The sequence below is a fragment of the Xiphophorus hellerii genome, chromosome 9, assembly GCF_003331165.1.
Source record: "Xiphophorus hellerii strain 12219 chromosome 9, Xiphophorus_hellerii-4.1, whole genome shotgun sequence".
NCBI lineage: Eukaryota > Metazoa > Chordata > Actinopteri > Cyprinodontiformes > Poeciliidae > Xiphophorus > Xiphophorus hellerii.
In genome coordinates this window covers 21,430,707-21,451,608 of record NC_045680.1, presented here as the reverse complement: position 1 = coordinate 21,451,608, position 20,902 = coordinate 21,430,707, and the positions used below count along the sequence as shown (strand labels likewise).

The window sequence follows — 20,902 nt, the reverse complement described above, 5'->3', positions numbered from 1 at the left end:
ATTGACGCGCAAAGTCAAACACTGACCGACTGTGCAGTTTTGATGGCCACAAATCTGTGATTTCCCTCCTTCCCGCAGACATAACCGAAGGCTCTGTGGTCCGTGATGTCCTTGGCAATGTAGGAGATTTCATGGACTGCATGGTGGTGTTGGAGGATCTGTGAAAGAAAACAATGAAGTATGAGCTTTTGCTGTGCAGACAAAAGTCAAATAGTTCTGTGTCTTCACGCTCCACAAAAGCATGATGTCAGCAAAATACATAAAGTTGTACCGAATTTCACTGCAATTGCAGCTACAAGTCTCTTGGGGTATCTCTTTATCCGGTTTGGATATCTAGAAATGAAAGTCTTTGTCTGTTCTTTGAAAAAAAATAGCATAAGCTCCTTCTCATCAAACAAGGAGAATCTACAGAGGACATTACTTCTCAAAAAGTAATGTCCTACAGATTTTTATTTGGATTTAGATTTAGACTTTGACTGAGCCATTCCAGCACATGAATACGCTTTAAACTAAATTATTTGTTTGGCAAGTTGCCTTTTGGAAATGTGAACCTTTTAAGTTTTCTTCCAGTATTACTGGAAATTTATATCCACACACATTCTCATGAACTCTGCCTGATTATATCTATATGCAGCAAATTATCAAACTAAGTCTGTAGAAAAACTCATTACAGAAAATAAACAATCATAATCACAATATTTAGCAGATGAAAAACATCAATATATATATTTTTTTAATTTAAAGATTGAAAACTGTTTTAACTCCGCACAATAATTGTCCCACACTAGTCCTGGACAATCACTCAATAACAATATATATCACGATTGACACGTGATCAGTATCAATAGATATCAATAGATAATACAGCCAGTAGAATATTCAATAATTCCACGAAACTCTGATCCAGAACCGCACAGCATTCTGGGCAATGTAGGCAGAGGAAAAGGTTCTTGCTGCTCAACCTCTCACGGTGGCATCAACTAACTCGTTCTTTGGTTGCCTAGCAACAACCTGTTGAGTAACTGGCGCAGCAGCAGTTTCAGGTTTCTGTGCCTCATGACCGCATAAAAAAAAAAGTCATGCCACCAATCTGGCAGGACTTCAGCAATTTAAAACCAAAAACTAATCAATAATCATCGATATCGACTGATATGAAATGTGGAAATGCTCACCGTGTATGGATATTTTTACAAGGTGCTGTAAGTTCACACCCGACACAAACTTTTGCAACCCTCCCTGAGAGTACACTCTGAACACTCGGTTAGAGACCTTGTATCCTTCACTGAATTATTTGCAGCTCTTCTGCCCTCTACGGTTTAGTTTGGGTTGGATCTGCCAAGCTGGCATTGCCTGTGGCAGATGGCACTGTTTGTCCTGAGGACAGAGGGGGGGGGGGATCAGTGACAATCACAGCTCGGCAAGCTGTCGGACTTGATCACTTCATCTGCGCCCTCGCTCCCCGCACACACTCACGCACACGCATGCACAGAATTCACAGCTTAATCTGCAAAGGCCCTCTGTTAAGTCACACTAAATGTCTGCTTTGTTATTGTTGTCTGTGCCAGCTGCCCGCTGCGAGGAGAGGCGCGCAGTCAACATAATGATCCTGCGGCCCTTCAGTTCATCAGAGGGGCCGGGGCCCTGTACAATCACACAACAAACACACACATCTGCTCCCTCTGTAGTGAATCCAGAGGTGAGACGTGGCGGGGAGGAGTGACAGCAGTTTAAACACGGGGGGCCGCGAACAATCACACACACTGTAAACCCCAGCAGAGGCACATAATCGCTGTATGAGTCATGTCTTCTAAATTTAATAATTGCAGTAATGATTATTATTATCACCTTTGATTGACCTGAAAATGACAGCTAAGGCAGTGTGTGAAAAACACACAACGCACACGCACACACACAGCTCATTTACAGAGGTTATTGAATTATCTCTGGGTGGGCGGCGAGGTGACAAAGAGAGACTCTGATTCAAAAAGAGCGCACAATGAAATGACTGGATAAATTCAAAACGCTCCTCTTCATCTTGGCAGCAAGTAAAGCTTCAACAGCAGAAGCACTTCGTATGCACAGTCACCAGGTTGGATCACCAGCGTTTAAAAATGAAGCTGGGATTGTTTTACTTGGACTTTGACATCTTTTGAGCCAGTTTCTCAGCACAAAGGTCGCGTTATTAAAACATCAATCCTGCAACATTCTCCGGCAGGCAGAAAGTTGCTGGTTTTACAAGGTAGATCTGTTCCATGGCGGATTATCATTAAGCAACAGATGTTGACCATACATCTCATAAAAAGAGGAATACAGTCTGGGATGAAGACCAGTGCATGATGCATAACACACTAATTAAGAAAAACTAACCCAAAATGGCACATTTAGCACATTTAACTCCACTGTTACTGTTCCCAAAGATATTTTCAAGACGCAACGGTTCATTGCTGAAAAAAACTCTAAAAATAATTATTACGAGCACCTCGAAAAGTTTCTGGCTGTTTGTATTAAATACCGGGTCAGAAAGACATCAGCAATCACCCTCAAATGTTTCGAAGATGCTGACCTGATTCTGATCATACTACACTCTCAGCATACCTGTACATTAACTGCTGCAAAAACAACAAATGCTCACAAAGCAGGCGCTTATGGCTATCCAAATAAAAGCTGAAAATGAAAGAAGTTTGTGTGGGCCGATTTAGATCATGCATGCGTAGGTTTCGGACAATTTTTGCTTCAGTCATAATAACCTAGAGGGAAAAAAAATGGTAGGAAAAGGATAGAAATAAAAATAAATCAGACAATTTCGTGGAGCTCCTCAGCAGCCCCCACAAATATTCTTATTTTTATAAATTGGTGAAAACTGGTTGTATCCTGCCACATTTTATCCACCGACAGGCTCTGCTGCTAACATTCTATGTACTGGCTCAACGTTTTGAGCTTTGCATCATGTTACAGTGTTGTCTTGATTCTTTCATGCATGTTTAAGGAATAATTGAATCTCCTACTCAGCTCCTACAGACTAGCGCTAGCAGCTATTAGAAAACATCAGGCGGAACTGCGCATCTGCTGAGCCCATCATGGGAACCACTTCTCAGTGAAACGCTGCTAAAAACGATTTTAAAGGCTTAACGGAGAAACGTTATGATGACGTGCTGAAGGGGGAGTGACGGTTTCTGACTCCCTAAAAAGACAGAAATTTCAAGGCGTTAAATTGCAAATCAAATTTCTTTTAAATCATGTTTGATATATCCAGCAGTTTTATAACAATTGAAGGTAAGATAGTTACTTGATTATGCTACAAAATGGCATTCCAGGGTAGTTGATTGCTTGCAAAGGCATGTAAAAATTCAATAATGACTTTATGCTCTCTCTCTGTCCGTCCAGATATGCTGATATGGACAACAGTCCCACACGGCATCGGTGTCTCTCAGGGGATTGTGGGCAGCGTGTCCTTGAAGAGCTGCTGGCCACTGACCCAAGATTTTCTGCTCTGATGCCGGGATTGAGGAGGGAGGAAAGGAAGCAGCGGGATACTGTCGGTCTAACCTCCCCTAACCTTCACATCCCTCTCCTGGAAAGCAGCCCACTGAGGCTGCCCAGTCTCCAACCAGCAGGCCCGGACCGTCAAAGCACTTAGCTTTGAGGTGTAATTAGTCGCTTGAATGAAAAAATCTCTGTGGAGCTTGGCTAAAATGAAGGCAAAAGAATAAAACGCACAAGACTCTGTGTAGTCAGATAACAGAAGCTGAACATTAAGATTGTCTTGACATGCTGGGAGTGATAAACTGATCACATATAACCTTGTTACAGTAAGGTTGTATTACTGTAACAAGGTTTTCTAATGACATATTTGAACCGTTCTTTACAAGCGGGAGTTTTTGCAAAACAAGAATAGGAAGCACAAGTTCAAAATTATACATACAGACTCAAATGTAAACACACAGCTCATTAATATTTCATCAAATGCCCTTTAGTAAGTTGTACACTGTACCAGCTGTCAAGCATGGTTTCATTCTCAGTAGTAATGTTGCATCAGTATCGCTGGGTACACCAGCGGTGAAATACTGAAGATGTAGCACTGACTACAAATTCTTTAACTTCACCTTAAATCAGAAGCTAGTCGGGTGAAACAGAGATGTTCCAAACATGCACTGAAACTGGCTTTGGGATGGATAAAGCAGGCTAACATTAGGGAACTATGCAGAATCTGTTTCTGCATAGTTCTATGCAGAAACAGAACTATGCAGTTCTGTCTAAAAACGGCCAGAAAACCAAAACCAACTTTTTCTGAAAAGACGAGACGTCACTTATCCAGATAAATGATGCTAGCAGCTTGTTGATAGCTAGACATTCTTCACAACATCACAAGGGATATTTTAACCAAATATTAGTGGATGTGTGTGCATGCTTTTGAGATCGTATGAATGAATTTGACCTTGTGTTGAAAAAAGAGAATCCACAATAAATTCAAACTTGGACACCCAATTTTTTTATTTGTCTTTATTCTTTTGGATAAGCAGAACTGCCAATATTAACTTACTACACATACGATTAGTCTATAAAGTTTAATGCATAGATGTCACATAATACAGATTAATCGGATTACCTAAGTCTCTCTCCTGCGTAATGCAACCTGGTTCAGAGCAGTGTGACACACGGGGGAACGACAATCGACAGCGAAAGGCAAATGTTTTCCTTGACTCAGGGTGAACCCAACACACGGAACGCAACGACGGAAGCATAAAAGCTGCAAGAAGCTTTTTAAAAATGAAAAAGTTTCTATACAGCATGTCTGTGGTTAATTCTGGCCAAGAAAGAGATGAAGACTTTTAGAAGTTGCTCTGTTTAATGCTTTGTACCTCTTAGCCTCTGCCCATCATGGAACTTGGTGGATTTGGAACCATAAAGGTAAGGACTGACATTCTCTAAGGAACGACTCTTAGTTGCTTTAAAGTACAATGCTAAAGACTGTTTAAAATATCAACTCAGCAATGACTTTGGATTTATTTTGAAATAATAGAAATGGTCTGACTACTACTGTCACATATCCATCCGTCCATCATTTATACCCACTCGTCCTTGCAGGGTCCAAAGGGAGGGGCTGGGTCTTATAGCCAGAGGTCATTGAGGGAGAGGTGGGGTACACCCTGGACAGGTCGCCAGTCCATCACAACACTCTCACACAGCACCAGATAAAAATAACTAACGACCGCTCACTGCCGAAAGGCAGGAAAGAATTACCTGAAGAGCCATCCTGGTCTTTTTAAAGAGCTATTGGAACGAGCTAAATCAGAATCTGCACATCAAAGTTGTTTTTCTTAAGATCAGAAATCAACCTCACAAATGATGGGTACTTCTTTAGTATCTGCATTTTTGTTTTTAAATGATGTGATTGAAATCATTGCATTTTGTGGAATGAACCGGATGTATCTCATCGTTGTGACTCACAAGGTTCAACCCTCGACTCCTGACATAAAGGTTTCTGCGCTTGGCGCCAGACGCTGATGAGGCCAGCGCCTGTACGTGCGTCGGGGTGCGTGGGCGTGTGTGTGTGAGTGTGTTTATCGAGATAGAGGCTGACCCGAAAGAGAGACGTGCCGACCTGCTCTCTCTGAGATTAATGTCTCCACCTCTTCTTCTTCTGCATCTCGAACAACACTCCCCTCCATCCTGCATGTGACCTTCTCTCCTTCGATGGCGGGGGGGCCATTCATCTATTCCTTCACCTGTACATCCATCCGTCCTCCCATCTGGGTGACGGATGGATGCTGAGGGTGTGGCGGGGGGTTTGAGATCGTCGAGATCCATGAACCTAAGCAGAGTCATTCTCTCCGTCTTGCTCTCTTCCCTTGGCATAAGGAGCGGTTGAAGGACTGATAGTGACGACTGCATATCTTTATAGTTAATATTAATGCGAGGAGACAGAGGACAAGGTCTCCCTGAAGAGAGCTTTACTCTGACATATGCTCCCTGATTCCCTACCTATCTCTCTAACTCTGTTTCAGTCCATCTCTGTCCCTCCATCACAGCCCCACCCTCCTCTATCAATCTTTTCTACATCCTCGTTTCCTCTTATCGTTTCACTCAACCCTTTCCCCGCTTCTTTTACTCTCTCCCCCTCTTCACTCCCTCGGCTTTTTACCTGTTTTTTTTTTTTTTAGTATCTATTGTTTTATTTTCTTTATCACTCTGTCTTTCATCATAGAAATGTTTACGCGTCAAGGAGGGGTGAGGGACACGACTTTATGAGGGCTGTAAAACGAGGTTTGAAGGTGAACGACGGGCAAACACACACACATACACACGCACGCGCACGACGTGCAGAGTGAACGACATCCGACTCACGCTGGGGTGTAAATCTCGCAGCTGAACACCAGGTGTTGAGCTGCGGGCTTCATTCACGGCTCAGACCGACCAGACAGCACGCCACGCACATTTATACGACACAGATGTTGAATTATGGTATAGAAATAAGGTTGTTTTCCTCCAGCTGCCACAAAACCCCCCAAAAAACAAACAAAAAACCCCCCATAAAAACAAGCAAACACTGAAAATCTTAACAGGCTTCCAGAGTAAACCGTGCCAAGCATCTTAAAATTAATTTCTCTCTCATGTACCTGGCTCTTAATGCAGGAATGACTCTCAATCACCAGCACTAAAAGAAAGAAAACTGGCTTGTTTAGTGACAGGAAAGCTGTTAAGCTTGGGGATCGGGGGGTGGGGGGAGGCGCATTATATTTCTTGCTCAAGGATACATTACCAGGTATAGCCGGGTAGGGTATTGAGCCTCAATAAAAGCTGTCAGCAGATCCTTGGGTAGGAAAATTTAAAAAGAAATCACCCGGCACTTCTGCCCACTTTCCTCGAAGCTACAAGCACACTCAATCTGCAACAGCATTTAATAACTGACTTCTGAGCTCTCTCCACGGACTGCCCTCTATTTATGACTGCCACTGTTGGTGTAAATCTCCAAGTTGTCAAGATGTCTGACAGAAGCCAAGAAAATCTCCCTTTTATTGTGGTTTTGCTGGGTTTTAAGGTATTTTTAGCCTTCATTAGGCAGAGGGAAAACGGTGACTGACGGCAAACTGTGAGGTAAATAAGATAACTTTGTAAATGGAAGGCGATGGCAGAGTGGGGGGAATACAAATGGTTTCAAAAAGTTGCATCCATTCATTCTTCCATTGTCCCCTCATTTACCTGAGTCTTACGGGTGTAACAGATTCAAGAGGGGACTAAGAAGTGATATATCAGCAGGATACCAGTGGCACATGCCTGGAAAGCCTTTAAAGGGAGTCATCCAGGAAGCCATCTTGGCAGAGACCAATTCCCCTTTAACTGACTTGTTACCCTATCTCTACGGTTTGAGTCCAGCCAAATATGGAGAATGAGTATTTCAATGACTTGTACATTCGTTGCAACATTTTTTGTCTTAGCTCTTTGTTCGGAATGACAGAGCAGAGCAGAACCACCGTTGCTGCAGAATACAACCCAATCTGTCAATCTTTTTCCCGCTCCACCCTACAATCACTCATCAGCAAGACATCAAGATACTTGCAGTCCTCAGCTAGAGGCGGAGCCTGAGCCCTGACCTGAAGTGGGGTTGCAAAAAAGTAAAACCGCAACAGTTTTTCTACTTTGTGAAGCATAGAGTAACTCTCACTGCCAGTCCGTTGATTGAAATTCAGCTCCTACGACAGGAAGTTTCCCTTATTAACATGACAGATAAAATGTGGATGTTTGGAAATAATGGAATAGATTCCCAAATTGTTCTTTATAACTGTGAAGAAGTGTTCCCCAATTCGTCTCGCCTAACAATGTTTCACACTAAAGTTCACAAGCTATGAGCAGCATGTCTGTTAGTTTGCAAACAGACCAACTAAATAACCAGCTAACAGCTCATTGAACTTCAAGTGTTACTTTATAAAGAGCAGGATGGCAAAAACACATAATATTCTCTAAAATAAGCCCTTTAGAAATAGACACAGTGGGTGATCATCCTCCCCCTCCGTTCTAACACCATTCAGCAAAAACCATACCAAAAACCGGCACTGGGCTCCATGCCTCATTATTGGAAGAGCTGAAATAAAACATATGATGAAGTCAGGACAGATCCCATTGGTCAGCCAGGAAAACAGCCAAGTAAGATGGAATACGCATAATCCTGGAGCACAATATGAAACCAGTGTTGTCGCTGTTTGCAAAAAGGCATACAATGGGATAGCCATGTTCTCTCATCTACTACAGCCTTGTTCTCAGGGTTTCAATTAGGGCCTCCTGATTTCCCCAGGGGCCACTCCCTTTCATGGAGAGGCCTCATTAACAGAAGAAACAGAAATACATGCACACACAGCAGGGCTGCGCGCGGTGGTGCTCACGCATATAAACAGACCCACGTCTCCTTCAGAGCTTACCCCCGTCTTCTCATCAAAGATCTTGATCCCTCCAAAGGAAACGGTTAGAAACACCTTCTGCTTGTGTTCTCCTTTAGACCGCGCTGCAGCCGCTATACCCTGCGGATGAGACACACACACACACACGATGCAAAACAATCGCATTAGGAACAGAAATGAAATACATGAAGAGTGGAAAGGGAATGCACATTAAGCAGAGTCTCTGAGTAAAAGATTGTTCTCTTGGTGGATTACCCCTCAGTATTGGTAACAAGCCACACACTGTGGTATCAGTTTAGGATGAGACCATTTACAGCCACAAACAGACATTTTACCAACACGTTTAGCAGAAGATTATGCTGCTAAACATCAAGTCCTGTCACATCTATTTGGTATAGATGTGACAGGTATTGGGTTGTATAATTTATTCTGTTTGAATAAATTAGAATGTTATAGAATATATTTTTTAGTTAACCATTATTTTATCATAAAGCCCCTTGAGATAAAGTCTCTTTTCGAGGGAGACTTGGCCAAGAAGCACAACAGTGTACAGAATGTACAGTTTGCTACTGTGCTGAACCAAATAAGTTACTTTTGCCATGATGTCATATTCCCCATGTCTCTTTTCTTAATGATGATCTAGAGAAGAAAGATTATATAAGTTTATATATAGTCTACAACTGCCCCCAAGTGGTGAAATAATAATGAACAAAATGAATCAGAAAGTAATAGCTGGCCTTCCCTGCTGGTGGATGTATTTCAAACATTTGGCAAGGTGAGGTGAGTGATTCAGAGTGTAGTCTTGTCTGACCTAAGATAAGTTTTTCGGTCAGTACTGCAACTTTTGAGCAGCAGTAGCGCATCTTTGGTGCCTCCAAGTGATCATCCAAAGAAAATTTTTTGAAATGTCCCAAAACGTCTGCTATGTATACTCACTCTCTATTTGAAGATATTACAAATACACTTGTCATAAAAAATGTTTTAAACATAGTTTTAAGCAAAGCTTAAAATGGTTTCTTGCGTGTTTGATTTATTCAGCAAAGAAAAACAAATATTCCTCATTTGTATCATCTTGGAATTGTTTAATTCAAACGCCACCCACCCCCCTTCACTGAATGCAACATCTAATTTTAAGTCATGCACACATGTTGAATTACTGAGGAAAATATGCGTATATTTCTATAACCTGCTAAGGACGTCTTGCGTTGTCTTGTTTAGGTCCGCTGACATATTCCTAAGCTTGAATGCGAACAATAACTTAGCACAAATTTAAATGTGTCAGTATTAGCGGTGTGACGGTACAGGTCTTTCAGTTCAGCACACATCTGTACTAAATGTATAGAGCCATATTAAATATACAAGTATGCACAACGTCTGTGCATGAGCTCTTCGTTCCACTAAGCAGTTTTAAAAGTGGCACCAAAACAAAGTAGAGAAGTCACAATTTTCACAATGCACCTTAATATGAACTCGAACTGTTGTTTTCTACATGACCTTTGTGATTTTATTTAATATTTGAATAATTCTCTCCTGACATAGAAAATAGATTTTTCTAATGAGATTTATCCTGTTTAAATAAAGGCCAAGTAAAAAAAATAAAAATTGAAAAAGAAAGGCAGACCAAACCAAAGTTAGCATTTCACAACAGCAATAAGACAAATGATACTTAATTACTCACTTAAAATAATGTTAAACCAAAAGTAAAACACTGGTGCACAGAGAAATAGGCTGAAGTCCAAATCGATTCAACCAGCCCTAAATACCATGGAGGTTTCTACAGAGGGATTTTCTCCAACAGCTACGCTTCTAAGGTGCATTCAGTTACAACTCCTACAATGGATCGCCTCTAGATAAACACTTTCAAATAAGTCGATTTTATTGATTAATCAAATGTTTGATTTGTTATTTCTTCATTTTTCATTTAAATTTTGCAATGCCCGCCCTGGGTGTCTATATTTCAGAGTGATGTCAATGATATCGAAAGCCCACTATGTTGTTCGTCGAGCATCTTATGACGTCCTTTAGGTGAAGTTGCATCTTTATTCTGCTGATTATTTGTTTGTTTGGTGCTAACATTTCCCAGTTGCCGTATTGAAGGTCAACTCTGGATGCAGCATTTTTTGCAGACCTACTATTTTTGTACATTGAAGGTCTGATTTCCTGAGAGTCTTGGTCCAGAACAGTTTGTGACATCTGACTACATAGATTAATGAGTGGTTTGCGCCCTATGAACCTCTGGACTGGATATGATTCACTGGTGTCTATGTAGATGCCAGAAATTAAGTCAAAACAACTCTTCTGGAAGACTTTCAGTTGTTTATGTCAAAAATAATACTTACTGTTCATACATATGGTTGATATGTATGTTAAAAATCCTACAGTCTTTCTCGTTTTAGTTTAACAAGGTTTTGAAGAGTTCAACAGCCTTTATCGTTCTTCGGATTTCAATTACCAAAGTGGCTCAAAAGATTATTTTTTTAAATACTGGAAGCCTTATTGTGCACATGATACACATCTTTTAGAGCAGTCAAACAATATCAAGATGGAAAACGTTCTATCACGACGCAAGTTCTGAAAAACGGAAGAAAGTCAGGGCCCAGTATTAGAACGGGCACCACTTTCATGTTGATTTGCATTGTTTAATCACAAAAAGTGGAGAAGAAAAGGGTGGAACAAGAACAGAGAACCAGAGCAGTTGAACGAGGCACAGGAGGAGCCACGTGAAATAAGAGGTGGAGAGACGAGAGTAAAAGAGTTGATGGATTTCCTGTCGGAATAAATGAGAAGGAGGGATCCCGTTTGATCAATGAGCTGTCTGTCCGCTTCTCACCCTTATAGGTCTCCACTGGGTGGAGTTTTCACTCCACACAAAACAAAACACAAATGTAATTTTCTCTATTTAATTTCCACTGGCAGCATGACTTAGGGATAATTAATAATGAACGAGCTGCTCCTCGCCTTATATCTTTGACAAAAATCCGCAGGAAGTAAAAAAAAAAGCAAGGATTTGGTGAAAAAATGTGGCTGTTTTTAACACGAGTTTCTTCATGTTGCAAAAGTCAATCAATTATTTTTTTTTTTATAAACGGCGCTCCTTTTTTTCCATGAATGATAATAAAATGGCCAATCTGCTGTCATCTTCACTCACCTGTCTCCTACCCATCATCTAAATGATCCCTCTTCCTGTATGACTTCTCTTCTTTGTTAACTGCCCCATCTGTCTAACTCCCCCTCTAATTGTTCCTGTCCTGCCAAATGAGACATTCACCGCAATCCCCTTCTCATCCATATGGCTAACCTCCTCACTTCCTCCTGCACCCATCATCATCATGCCTATAAATTAAAGCATGCACATTTTTTTCCCTCCTATCTTTGTACTTGAACTTTTCTACCCTGGAAATTTGCATATGGGGGGGGGGGGGGGGGCAGACAAACCCTGCATGCATGGCTATATAGGAAAGCGCACTTACGCTGTGATGTATTAAACATGCATATTTAAATGTTCAACACTAGAATATGCATGAAGATGAACTCTTTATAGACCAAAAAAAATGAACAGCCACTGATGTTTGTAGGTTTTGAGAGAGCAGGAACTTCATCCGGCCTGAGGCGATGCATGCCGCGTTGTTTCTCCACGTTCTTCTTTTTTTTTTTGCTGTTATTTTAAATTATCATGCAAATTTAAAGTTTCCAGATTGTGTCCACGTAAATCTCTGTTTGTTTGCAACAGCAAAAAAATAAAAGGAGAGGGGAGGGTGTTCTTACCTTGAGTTTCATCATTGAGTCCTGGCAGAGCTTGTCTCCGCGGGCGGCGGTGACCTCGTCCAGGCCGATGAGTTTGGCCTTGTAGCGGACGCCATCGCCCTTAAAACGCCTGATGAGAGCTGCCTCGCTGCGATCCTGCCCTGCAGACACAAACCACACACACACCTCAGTCAACAGTGTGGCTTCCAGTCAAGGACCTCAATCTACCTCGGACCAGCACTATTACCTCAGGGACATCAATCAAGTGGCCAACAAAAAGGCTTGAAACTGTAATTCTTTGGGATAGAAAACCCCCCCAAACAAAACAAAAACAAAAGTAAAAGTCAAAGCTAAAGATTTAACAACATCTTGTTTCAGGACTAACTCAGAAGTGATGGCGTTGAAATTGGTCAAAATACTAAGCGGATATGCCTGTATCATTCAGAAGGAATAATGTTGAAACTCAAAATAATGGTGACATTTTGCTCTTATCTCCCTCGTCTGCTGCAGTCCTTCCTCTCTCCTCTTCTTCTATTGTGCTCCCGATTGCCGACACGGTGCGAATGCATTAGTGCGTGTCAGCCGTGGCGTGAATGTGTTGACCTTGCTCTTGTACAGGAAGTCTCTGTGTTATCTCCTGTGTTCCCTCTCGCACACACAATACAAGACGCGGGCAGAGCAGCTTCTCATAAGGCTAAACTCTCGCTCCCTTTGTGTCACGGTGTCACCATTCTTCTTCAGACCGTTTTTCAGCCTCCAAGATGCCGCGGGTGAGCAGTTCATCAATGCTTTTCCCATCCGGAGGAGCACCAGCGAGTCTCCCGGTCGACTCCTCGTCGCGTGTCGTGTGCATGCGGCGCGGGGAAAAGGAGTGTGAGGGCAAGAGCGAGAGGTGTAATGATAATGCAGCAAATTCAGATAATATATAGAGGCATTAGTTCTGTACTCTGTATCAGCGTGACTCTTTGGAAGGTCAGACTCGGAGTGATGGAGAGGTTCCACTCCTCCTTTTCTCACTCTTTTACACTCCCTCCACTCACACAAAGTCCCCGAAAACCCGCAGTGTAAGAAGAATGAAGCTTTGACCCGGGGTGAGGGGGAGGGACAGGGATGTCACGTTTCACAGCGCTACTTAATCATAGTTGCCCACCGCTAATCTACTTTATGTCTGCGTTTAGGCCTGTCACGATAGCAAATTTTGCTGAGCGATTAATTGTCTCAAAAATTATTGCGATAAACGATAATATTGTTTGAAGACCTTTTTACACTGATTTAATGGAAATGACATAATAATCCATGCGATTTCTTGCAAAAGATAGGTACACTTTATTTTCAAAAGAACAGTTAACACTGGAACTGATAAACAAAATAAACAAAACAACCAAAAACAAAAATAAAATGGTCTCCATTAACAAAAAACGCACTTGAAAAAAAAAACTAAACAACATAAAGTAAAAGTGGAAATAAATACTGCATTCAACCAAAAGAGTGCAGATTATGAAGTCTGTATATTATGTTGCCCTTCAGTAATAATTAGATTTAAATAGAGAAGATGGGCACATCGACTACATGATGCAATAATTCACACTACATGATTTTTTGCTCCTATTTTCCACCTTACAACAATCTTAAAACGTTGGTCTTTCTAAGATTGTGTGGTGTGTTACGGTAGATCGTCGTTGCCGCTCCGATCTAAATCAGGGGTTTTCACCGACTGGGAGCTTAGCGCAGCTTGTTGAATGTGACAGGTAGCCAATCAGAAAGCGTGGATTCTCCTCAGCACTTTCTGAGGGGAAATTACGTCGGGGAATCCCAAACAGCTGATACAGCGCAACCCGAAGTCCAGCGGACATTGGAGATGATATGTGGAAACAACATTAATGTTTATTCAACATGCAAAGAATATAGAAATGACAAGAGGAGGAGTAGGAGCGAAATCGCTACCGCAGTTGATAAACCCGGTAACTTTTCAGCTGTTCTTCGTTAACGTGACGTAAATAGGTTATAATGATTTTCATTCAGTCAGGACTTTATGCTGACACTAGTTACATGCATTGCAGGTAGATTGTAGTAAAGCATTGATTAATGCCTGGTTTTAAAATTAGTTAACTGAACTTGTAGCCATTATTTTGTGCCCATTGTTGGACACCACACGGCAGGAATGAACCCGATCGAACCGTTATAACTAGGATTTCTGTCGGCTAATGTGTGGTCGGTCAGGTTTTGAAAATGGGCCTACAATCGGCCGACAGCTCTAAGATCGTGTAGTGTGCGCTGGGCTTTACACTAAGGCACATGTGTCAAACTCAAGGCCCGCGGACCACATGTGGCCCGCTACGTCATTTTATGTGGCCCTCTCCCCCCCACCACCGTTTTACATCCCCATTGATTGACTTCAAATAAGTTTTGAGCACGAATAGACTACAAACTACATCTCCCATAATGCCTTCCGATTCTTACCAGCCAACATTACGGCTTCTCGCCACTAGAGTGCAGCAGAGTCACCTCAAGCTGATTATTAATTTTCCCAGCGAATAAAACTGAAACGTCGACAAGCTAACAAGCTAAAGAGCGAAGTTCCGTGATGTTTCAATCCAGGACTTTTACCGTCTACTGCCCCCTGATTTGATGCCACAGCTGTTTTGTCCATGTTTGGAAGCACCTATCTGTGCGAACAGATGTTTTCAAAAATGAATTTAAACAAGACCAAGACCAGATCGCGCATTACTGATGAAAACCTACACGCCGTTTTGCGGATTTCCTCAGCACAAGAACTAAAACCAGACATCGACGAACTGACCAGGGGAAAACATTGGTAAGCACGAACAAACTAAATTTAAATAGAATGAATGTAAAACCAAAACTCAGTATACTGGAATATGCATATAGTTTATTGATTTTGCTTGTTTTGTGTTTATTTACAGAACACAACACAATGAGGATGTGTGTGAGTTGGTGACGGGGTGAAGAGGGATCAGCTTTGTGTTCAATTACAGGCAACATCACCTCATTGTTTTGTTCTCATGTGAAATACATGTTCGTTGTGTAAGAAATAGCGAAAAAGTTTTGTGAATGAAGTTGAGAGTTAATATCAAAACTTGTTTTTATTCTTTGTCTGCTTATCTTTAAAGCAGACAAAGATTAATTTTCCCAGCGAATAAAACTGAAACATCGACAAGCTAACAAGCTAAAGAGCGAAGTTTAGCTGAGCAGTTTAAAAATACTGAGCATATTTTTAAACTGCTCAGTTTAAAAATATTGTAATTTTTAAACTGAGCAGTAATTTTACATCCATGCAAACTCAAATGTAATATTTAAAACTTGAATACATAAAATCAGTTATTTAACAATATGAGGTGTTTAATTTATTTTTAACATTGTATTTTCATACATTTATGCTAGTGTTGCCCAAGTCTAGTTTTCCAGACCTATCACTCTGCAAATTTAGATGCGTTCCTTCTCTAACACGCCTGGATCATTGACTCATTCATAGGCCTCTACAGAACTGAGTTGCTGCTAATGAGGGAAGTCAACTTTTTGTCTGGGGTATGTTTTAGCAGGGACGCATCTAAAAGTTGCAGTCTGGAGGACTGCACTTGGGCATTCCTGATTTATACCGTCAATGTGGCCCGTTGAGGGTGGCCAATATGCTGAAGTGGCCCTCGGTGAAATTGAGTTTGACACCCCTGCACTAAGGAAATGAGGAAGGGAGGAGTCAGTGGAGAGCACCGGAGTTGAGCCTTTTTTTCATTCAGTGTCATTAACAGAAAGAGAAAAAGGCCGGAAGAGACGATAATGCCGATAATTAAAATGACGTTGATAGTTTTAATTTATCGTACGATTAATCGATTTATCGTTTATCGCGACAGGCCTACCTGCGTTACTTGCTTACTTATGCAACTTTAAATCTGCATCATCATCACATGATGTGAATCATATTTACAGCAATTTGTGTGTGTGAACAATGGGTGGGCATTTATCTCATCGTTTGTCATTTATCGTGATAAATTTCATATCAGGATAAGAATTTTGACTCATTGTTATCACGATAAATTCCAATTAACGATGTTAACCACCCAAATCTCTCCACATTGGATTACTAGTTTCACTATTTTCTCCACTGTTTACTCAATAAAAGCATCAATAAATATCAATAAATTTAGAAAATATTCAGCTTAGTGATACAAATCACACTTCTTAAAGAAGAGTTTTAGTGTTTGTGTTTGTGGGGATTATGACTGTGTCATGCAGTCAAAGCCATACAGTTATCTGTAAAGTATTTTTTAAAATCGTTTTTTAAGTCCGTATTGCCCAAATCCACTGTGATCCAATATTCAGAAATCCAGTCTTTACACCGCTACCAAGAAGAAGAACCAACAATTCACACTACCAAAAACACTCTTCAGTGTGGGAGTTGTTCCTGAACAAAAATGACTCAAAAATAGCTATTTTTGTTTGCTGGTGAACTGTCTAAATAGAAGTGATTTAAGTCAGAATCTGTTTAAAAGGAAACTGTATTTTATACTGAATAATGTCAGCTCTTAACTGGGGATGGTTCATTGGCCTAAATCCAACTATACTAGATACAATGAAGACTGAATTCACTACAGCAAATTTGTTTGTGTTTTATCCTTCTGAGCTTTTAACCTCCTTATCTTAATTGAACATGTTGGTGCATTTTGAAATATTTGCATTGTTTAGGAAATCTCAAAAGCAAGGATAAACGCTCTGCAAATGCTTCTGCTTTAGTCATGCTAACTGTGCTAATCACTAAAATGAAATCAACTTTTACTGTGACATTTTTCGAGTTATGTGGTTTCGGGAACTGACGGTCTGACGGGACAACTTTCAACCCCTTTTCCCCAACTGCCCGAATGCACTAAGACCTCTGAAGGGGTTAAAGAGAAATCTGAATCGCCCAAGGTCAATCCTCTCTAAAAGATTAGAGACTGGAAGTTAAATACAAAATTCTGATCGGTGCATCTCTATTTAAAATCTTTTGTCTCATATAATACTTGTAAAGGAAACAGTTTTCCCCATTGATAAAAAAGAAAATCCTACACACAGACACTGTGTATGAACTCGCAGTGCTGACTCACTAAAGAGACAGACTCAGCCACAGCCATACTTTGAGTAATTCATCACTGCCTCAAAACCCTAAGAGACAAAACAGCTAAAGAATTTCTGCCCTTGTTTTGTAGAGAACGACTCGTTCAGATGTGTCGCCTCAGTGGGGATTCAGATGAATGGAGGCATTTTAATCACGAGGCTGGTCTGCTTTCATTTCATTAAAAAATGCCCCGCAAACTGACAAGTTTGGGAAATGTACTCAACAACCCTGTTGAATGTTAACACAACGATGCTACGACAGCTCCTCCGAACTCGTCCTTTCTTCTCGTGGACTCAACAACATGAAATGTGTTCCTGCTACAAAAGTCTTAAGATGCCAATTCATAATTCTTTTACATTAAAACGTGACACATTTCTGAGTAACTGGGTGCTCTTAATCCATGTGCTTGAAAACTGATTTGGAAAGATTTATCAAACATATGTGGAAATGTAATGCTTCATGTTGAATATTAAGGTTTCATTACCTCCAAAACAGCAAATACGACACATTTTTTAAAACAGATTTTGCTTATATTGCATTACCACAACTGTGTTTTGTTGAGGTTATAGTGAGTTTTAACTTATGTTGCCACTAAAACACTGTACTCCAGGAAAACTTTCATAAAAACATCAAAGACATCTGTCAAGGCAACATCATCAGCATTAATAATTAGCGTTGCAGTGTGTTGGTATATCACAACACACTGCGAAATCTAGTTTTGTATTTCAGTTGTTTTTGAGCATTACATAAAACAAATTTCTCCCTATGTCATGGTTACAATATGTTCACAAAATTGAAACGTCTCAAGTAAGACACAGACCTGCTTCTGAAATTATGCTATTGAGCAAATAATGTCTTTCTGTGGATTGCTAAACCTCAAATGAAGTATTTTGCTTATATTGAGGAAGAAAATCTACTTAAATTATTGAGCTTTGTAGATCTAAATTGTACAAAATTGCATTGTATTACTATAAATTTGCAAAAAAGTACCATCTGCTGAAAACTGATGGAGGAAATGGAAAAAGGTGACTGGCTGGACCTCTGACTTGCAAATAATGTTGAAAAAAATGATGGTTAGAGTACCAGCGATATGTTATGGGGTTGGGTTGAGGAAGTAGCAAGTGTACAGCAAACAGAACACCAAACACCACAACACAGATCAAAGATCTACACTGAGTGAAAATATCCAGACGTATTAAAGCTCAACTGAGCAGCAGAAGAAAACCAAACTGAAAAATAGGGGGAAAGTAACGGATGCACAGATCTATTGCAACAGCTGCAATAAATGGAGAAAATGGTTTTGCTTTGTAAATCCCCCCCTGGGTCTTTAATTTAAATGACTAAATTTATTGTTTTACAAAGTAAGCATAAAAACCGCATCCATTAATATTTACAGTTAAATTTGAACAAAAGACACATTTCTCCCTGTTTCTAGAATCCCACCGTGTGCAGGGAGCAGAGTTTATCTGTCACTTCAGGGGCATGGATCTGTGTGAGTGTTAAATAACACTAGATGTGTCCAGCTGCTTTTGTCTCAATGGAGCAGCAGTTTTCATTTGAGTCTGACATTTAAGACCTGCTTGCTCCATCTGCATCCATCACCATTACCGTAGCTATACTTAGAGTCAAAGCGAGGCAGCGAGGTTGGAAAAGGCCAAGAGAGGAAGGGGAGAAAGGCGGGGAGAGTTCGGGGTTATTTCTCCTGCTGAGTGGTTTATATTATTACCTTTTGGAAGCATCTTCCATGAAAGACCTCCCCATGTGTCTGTGTGTGTCTGCGTCAGCGGGTGTGTGAATGTGTGTTTCAGGCAGGGGGAGCCATTCGGTCTGCTGTAATTAAATGTCTGGTATTGCTGTGACCCCACTGAGCTTCAAACACAACTAATGAAAGAATCTTTCGTTTCATCTGTCATGCTGTTCCACACACACCCACACGCAGAGGAACACGAGCAGCATAGTGTCACTTACTACCATGCTCACCCAGACATGTGTGGCAGCATGTTTGCAGCGATCATAACTAGTTTGCCATAGAGATGAAAGAATCTTGTGCAGCATCAATCTCAGTAACTTCACAGGTGAACACACATGCTAATACACAGAGAGACTACTAACATCAGAGTCGGAGTAAAGCATGGGCCGCTATGAGATTCTCCCAATATGGTAAGCTTGAGTAAAATTTACATGGAAATCAAATAAAATGTAAAATGAGCTACTTGGTTAATTTAACACAGAGTAGCAACAAATAATCCTACTGCTGCAAAAATAATAAATCATACTGCAAAGTGGAGGTCAAACACTTCAAAACAGTGTTATCTTCATATTTCAGTGGTGTACTTTGATGGCTATGGGCTTACCCCAATGACAAACATCCAAAATTCAGATTTTCTGATGATTTTAAAATTACATGAACCAACTGAATGTGATTTTAACACATAAATCTTATCTTACAACCTAATCAAGCAGAGGGAAGATTCATGACTTGAGGTTTTTGCAACAGATAGTCAGGCATCTATTAAGTCTAAAAGTCAGTCCAGAGATATGCCAAGACATTCATGATTCCCTCCATGAAGAGATTTGGTACGTGCACACACTGCCAAAAGAACCACTACCTGTTTTAATGACTGTATCGCTATGCTTGGGTGGCCAGCACACATGCCTGACCTAAACACCAAAGATAAAAGGAGGATTGCTAAGAAGATGATGAACCAGGTTGATATTTCTGTATTAGAAATCCTTTTTTTGTTACTTTGTTGTTAAAACACTTGAAATATATCATTCTGTGAGGATCTATAAGGCAATTGAGTTTTAACACTATAATCTGAAATACTGAAATACATTTTTGATATGCTGAGATGCACTCAAGCTTCCAAATAACTCTATTGGTGTTTCTTGTAAGCAAAGGAAAAGTGTGGCCTGTTGTTTCCCTGGTGCAGCAACAGGTGAAAAGTGTTGGCACTATATTAATCCATGCGTCATCCAACATGGAGAAAACAGATGTAAGAACATTTAAACTTTTTTTTTTAATTGCTCTGCTTTGATACCAGTGGGTAGAATAAGTGGCATGTAGCTATTTAAGCTAAATTCCCTCATCAGTGTGTGCAGGGCCGTGCAGAGACCTTTGGAGGGGCAGGAGCTCAAAGTTGAAAAAGGGCACATAGAGCAAGATCTTAAAACACCAAACAACAACATAGCAACAACCCATATTAATTATCACTTTGATTGGATCCTAATTGTAACACAGACCATAAATCTAAACCTGTAGCATTCATTTATAGAGAATGACAATGTTATTAAATTTTACTTAATGCATTCAGCTGAGACAAATAAAGTACATTTAGGATTTAATAAGGAAGTTTGCTTTGTAAAAGTTTCAAGAATCATCTTGATAGTTTGATTGTTGTGTTACCATGGCTACAATATGGTGTAATCTTTGTGTTTGAGTTGGGCTTGTTCACAAATACATCACAGCAAATAACCAATAATCAGTGATTGATTTTAAACTCGGCCAATAAACCTGGTCTCCCTCTCACAGATTCACCTTATCGATATTTAAACATGTTAGCGATGCTGAGGTTCTTAGTAGGAAAAGTTTCGGGGGCCGGGTGGTTCTGTCTAAGGCCCCATATTACCTTGGTCTGGCCCTACATGAAGAGCT

The 20,902-nt window shown here is 40.5% G+C and overlaps 1 protein-coding gene across 13 annotated transcripts in view; it reads right to left on the bottom strand.

Annotated features, from left to right (window-relative positions):
* Positions 1-20,902, bottom strand: part of dab1a (DAB adaptor protein 1a) — a 256,990-nt gene that overhangs the window by 32,040 nt on the left and 204,048 nt on the right. For all 13 annotated transcript variants that reach the window (XM_032572408.1, XM_032572409.1, XM_032572410.1 and 10 more), the window contains 3 exons: positions 12,159-12,298; positions 8,415-8,513; positions 27-158 (listed from right to left, as the gene is read on the bottom strand). In XM_032572408.1, the coding sequence (XP_032428299.1) occupies positions 27-158; positions 8,415-8,513; positions 12,159-12,298 (371 nt within the window). The remainder of the gene's footprint in view (positions 1-26; positions 159-8,414; positions 8,514-12,158; positions 12,299-20,902) is intronic.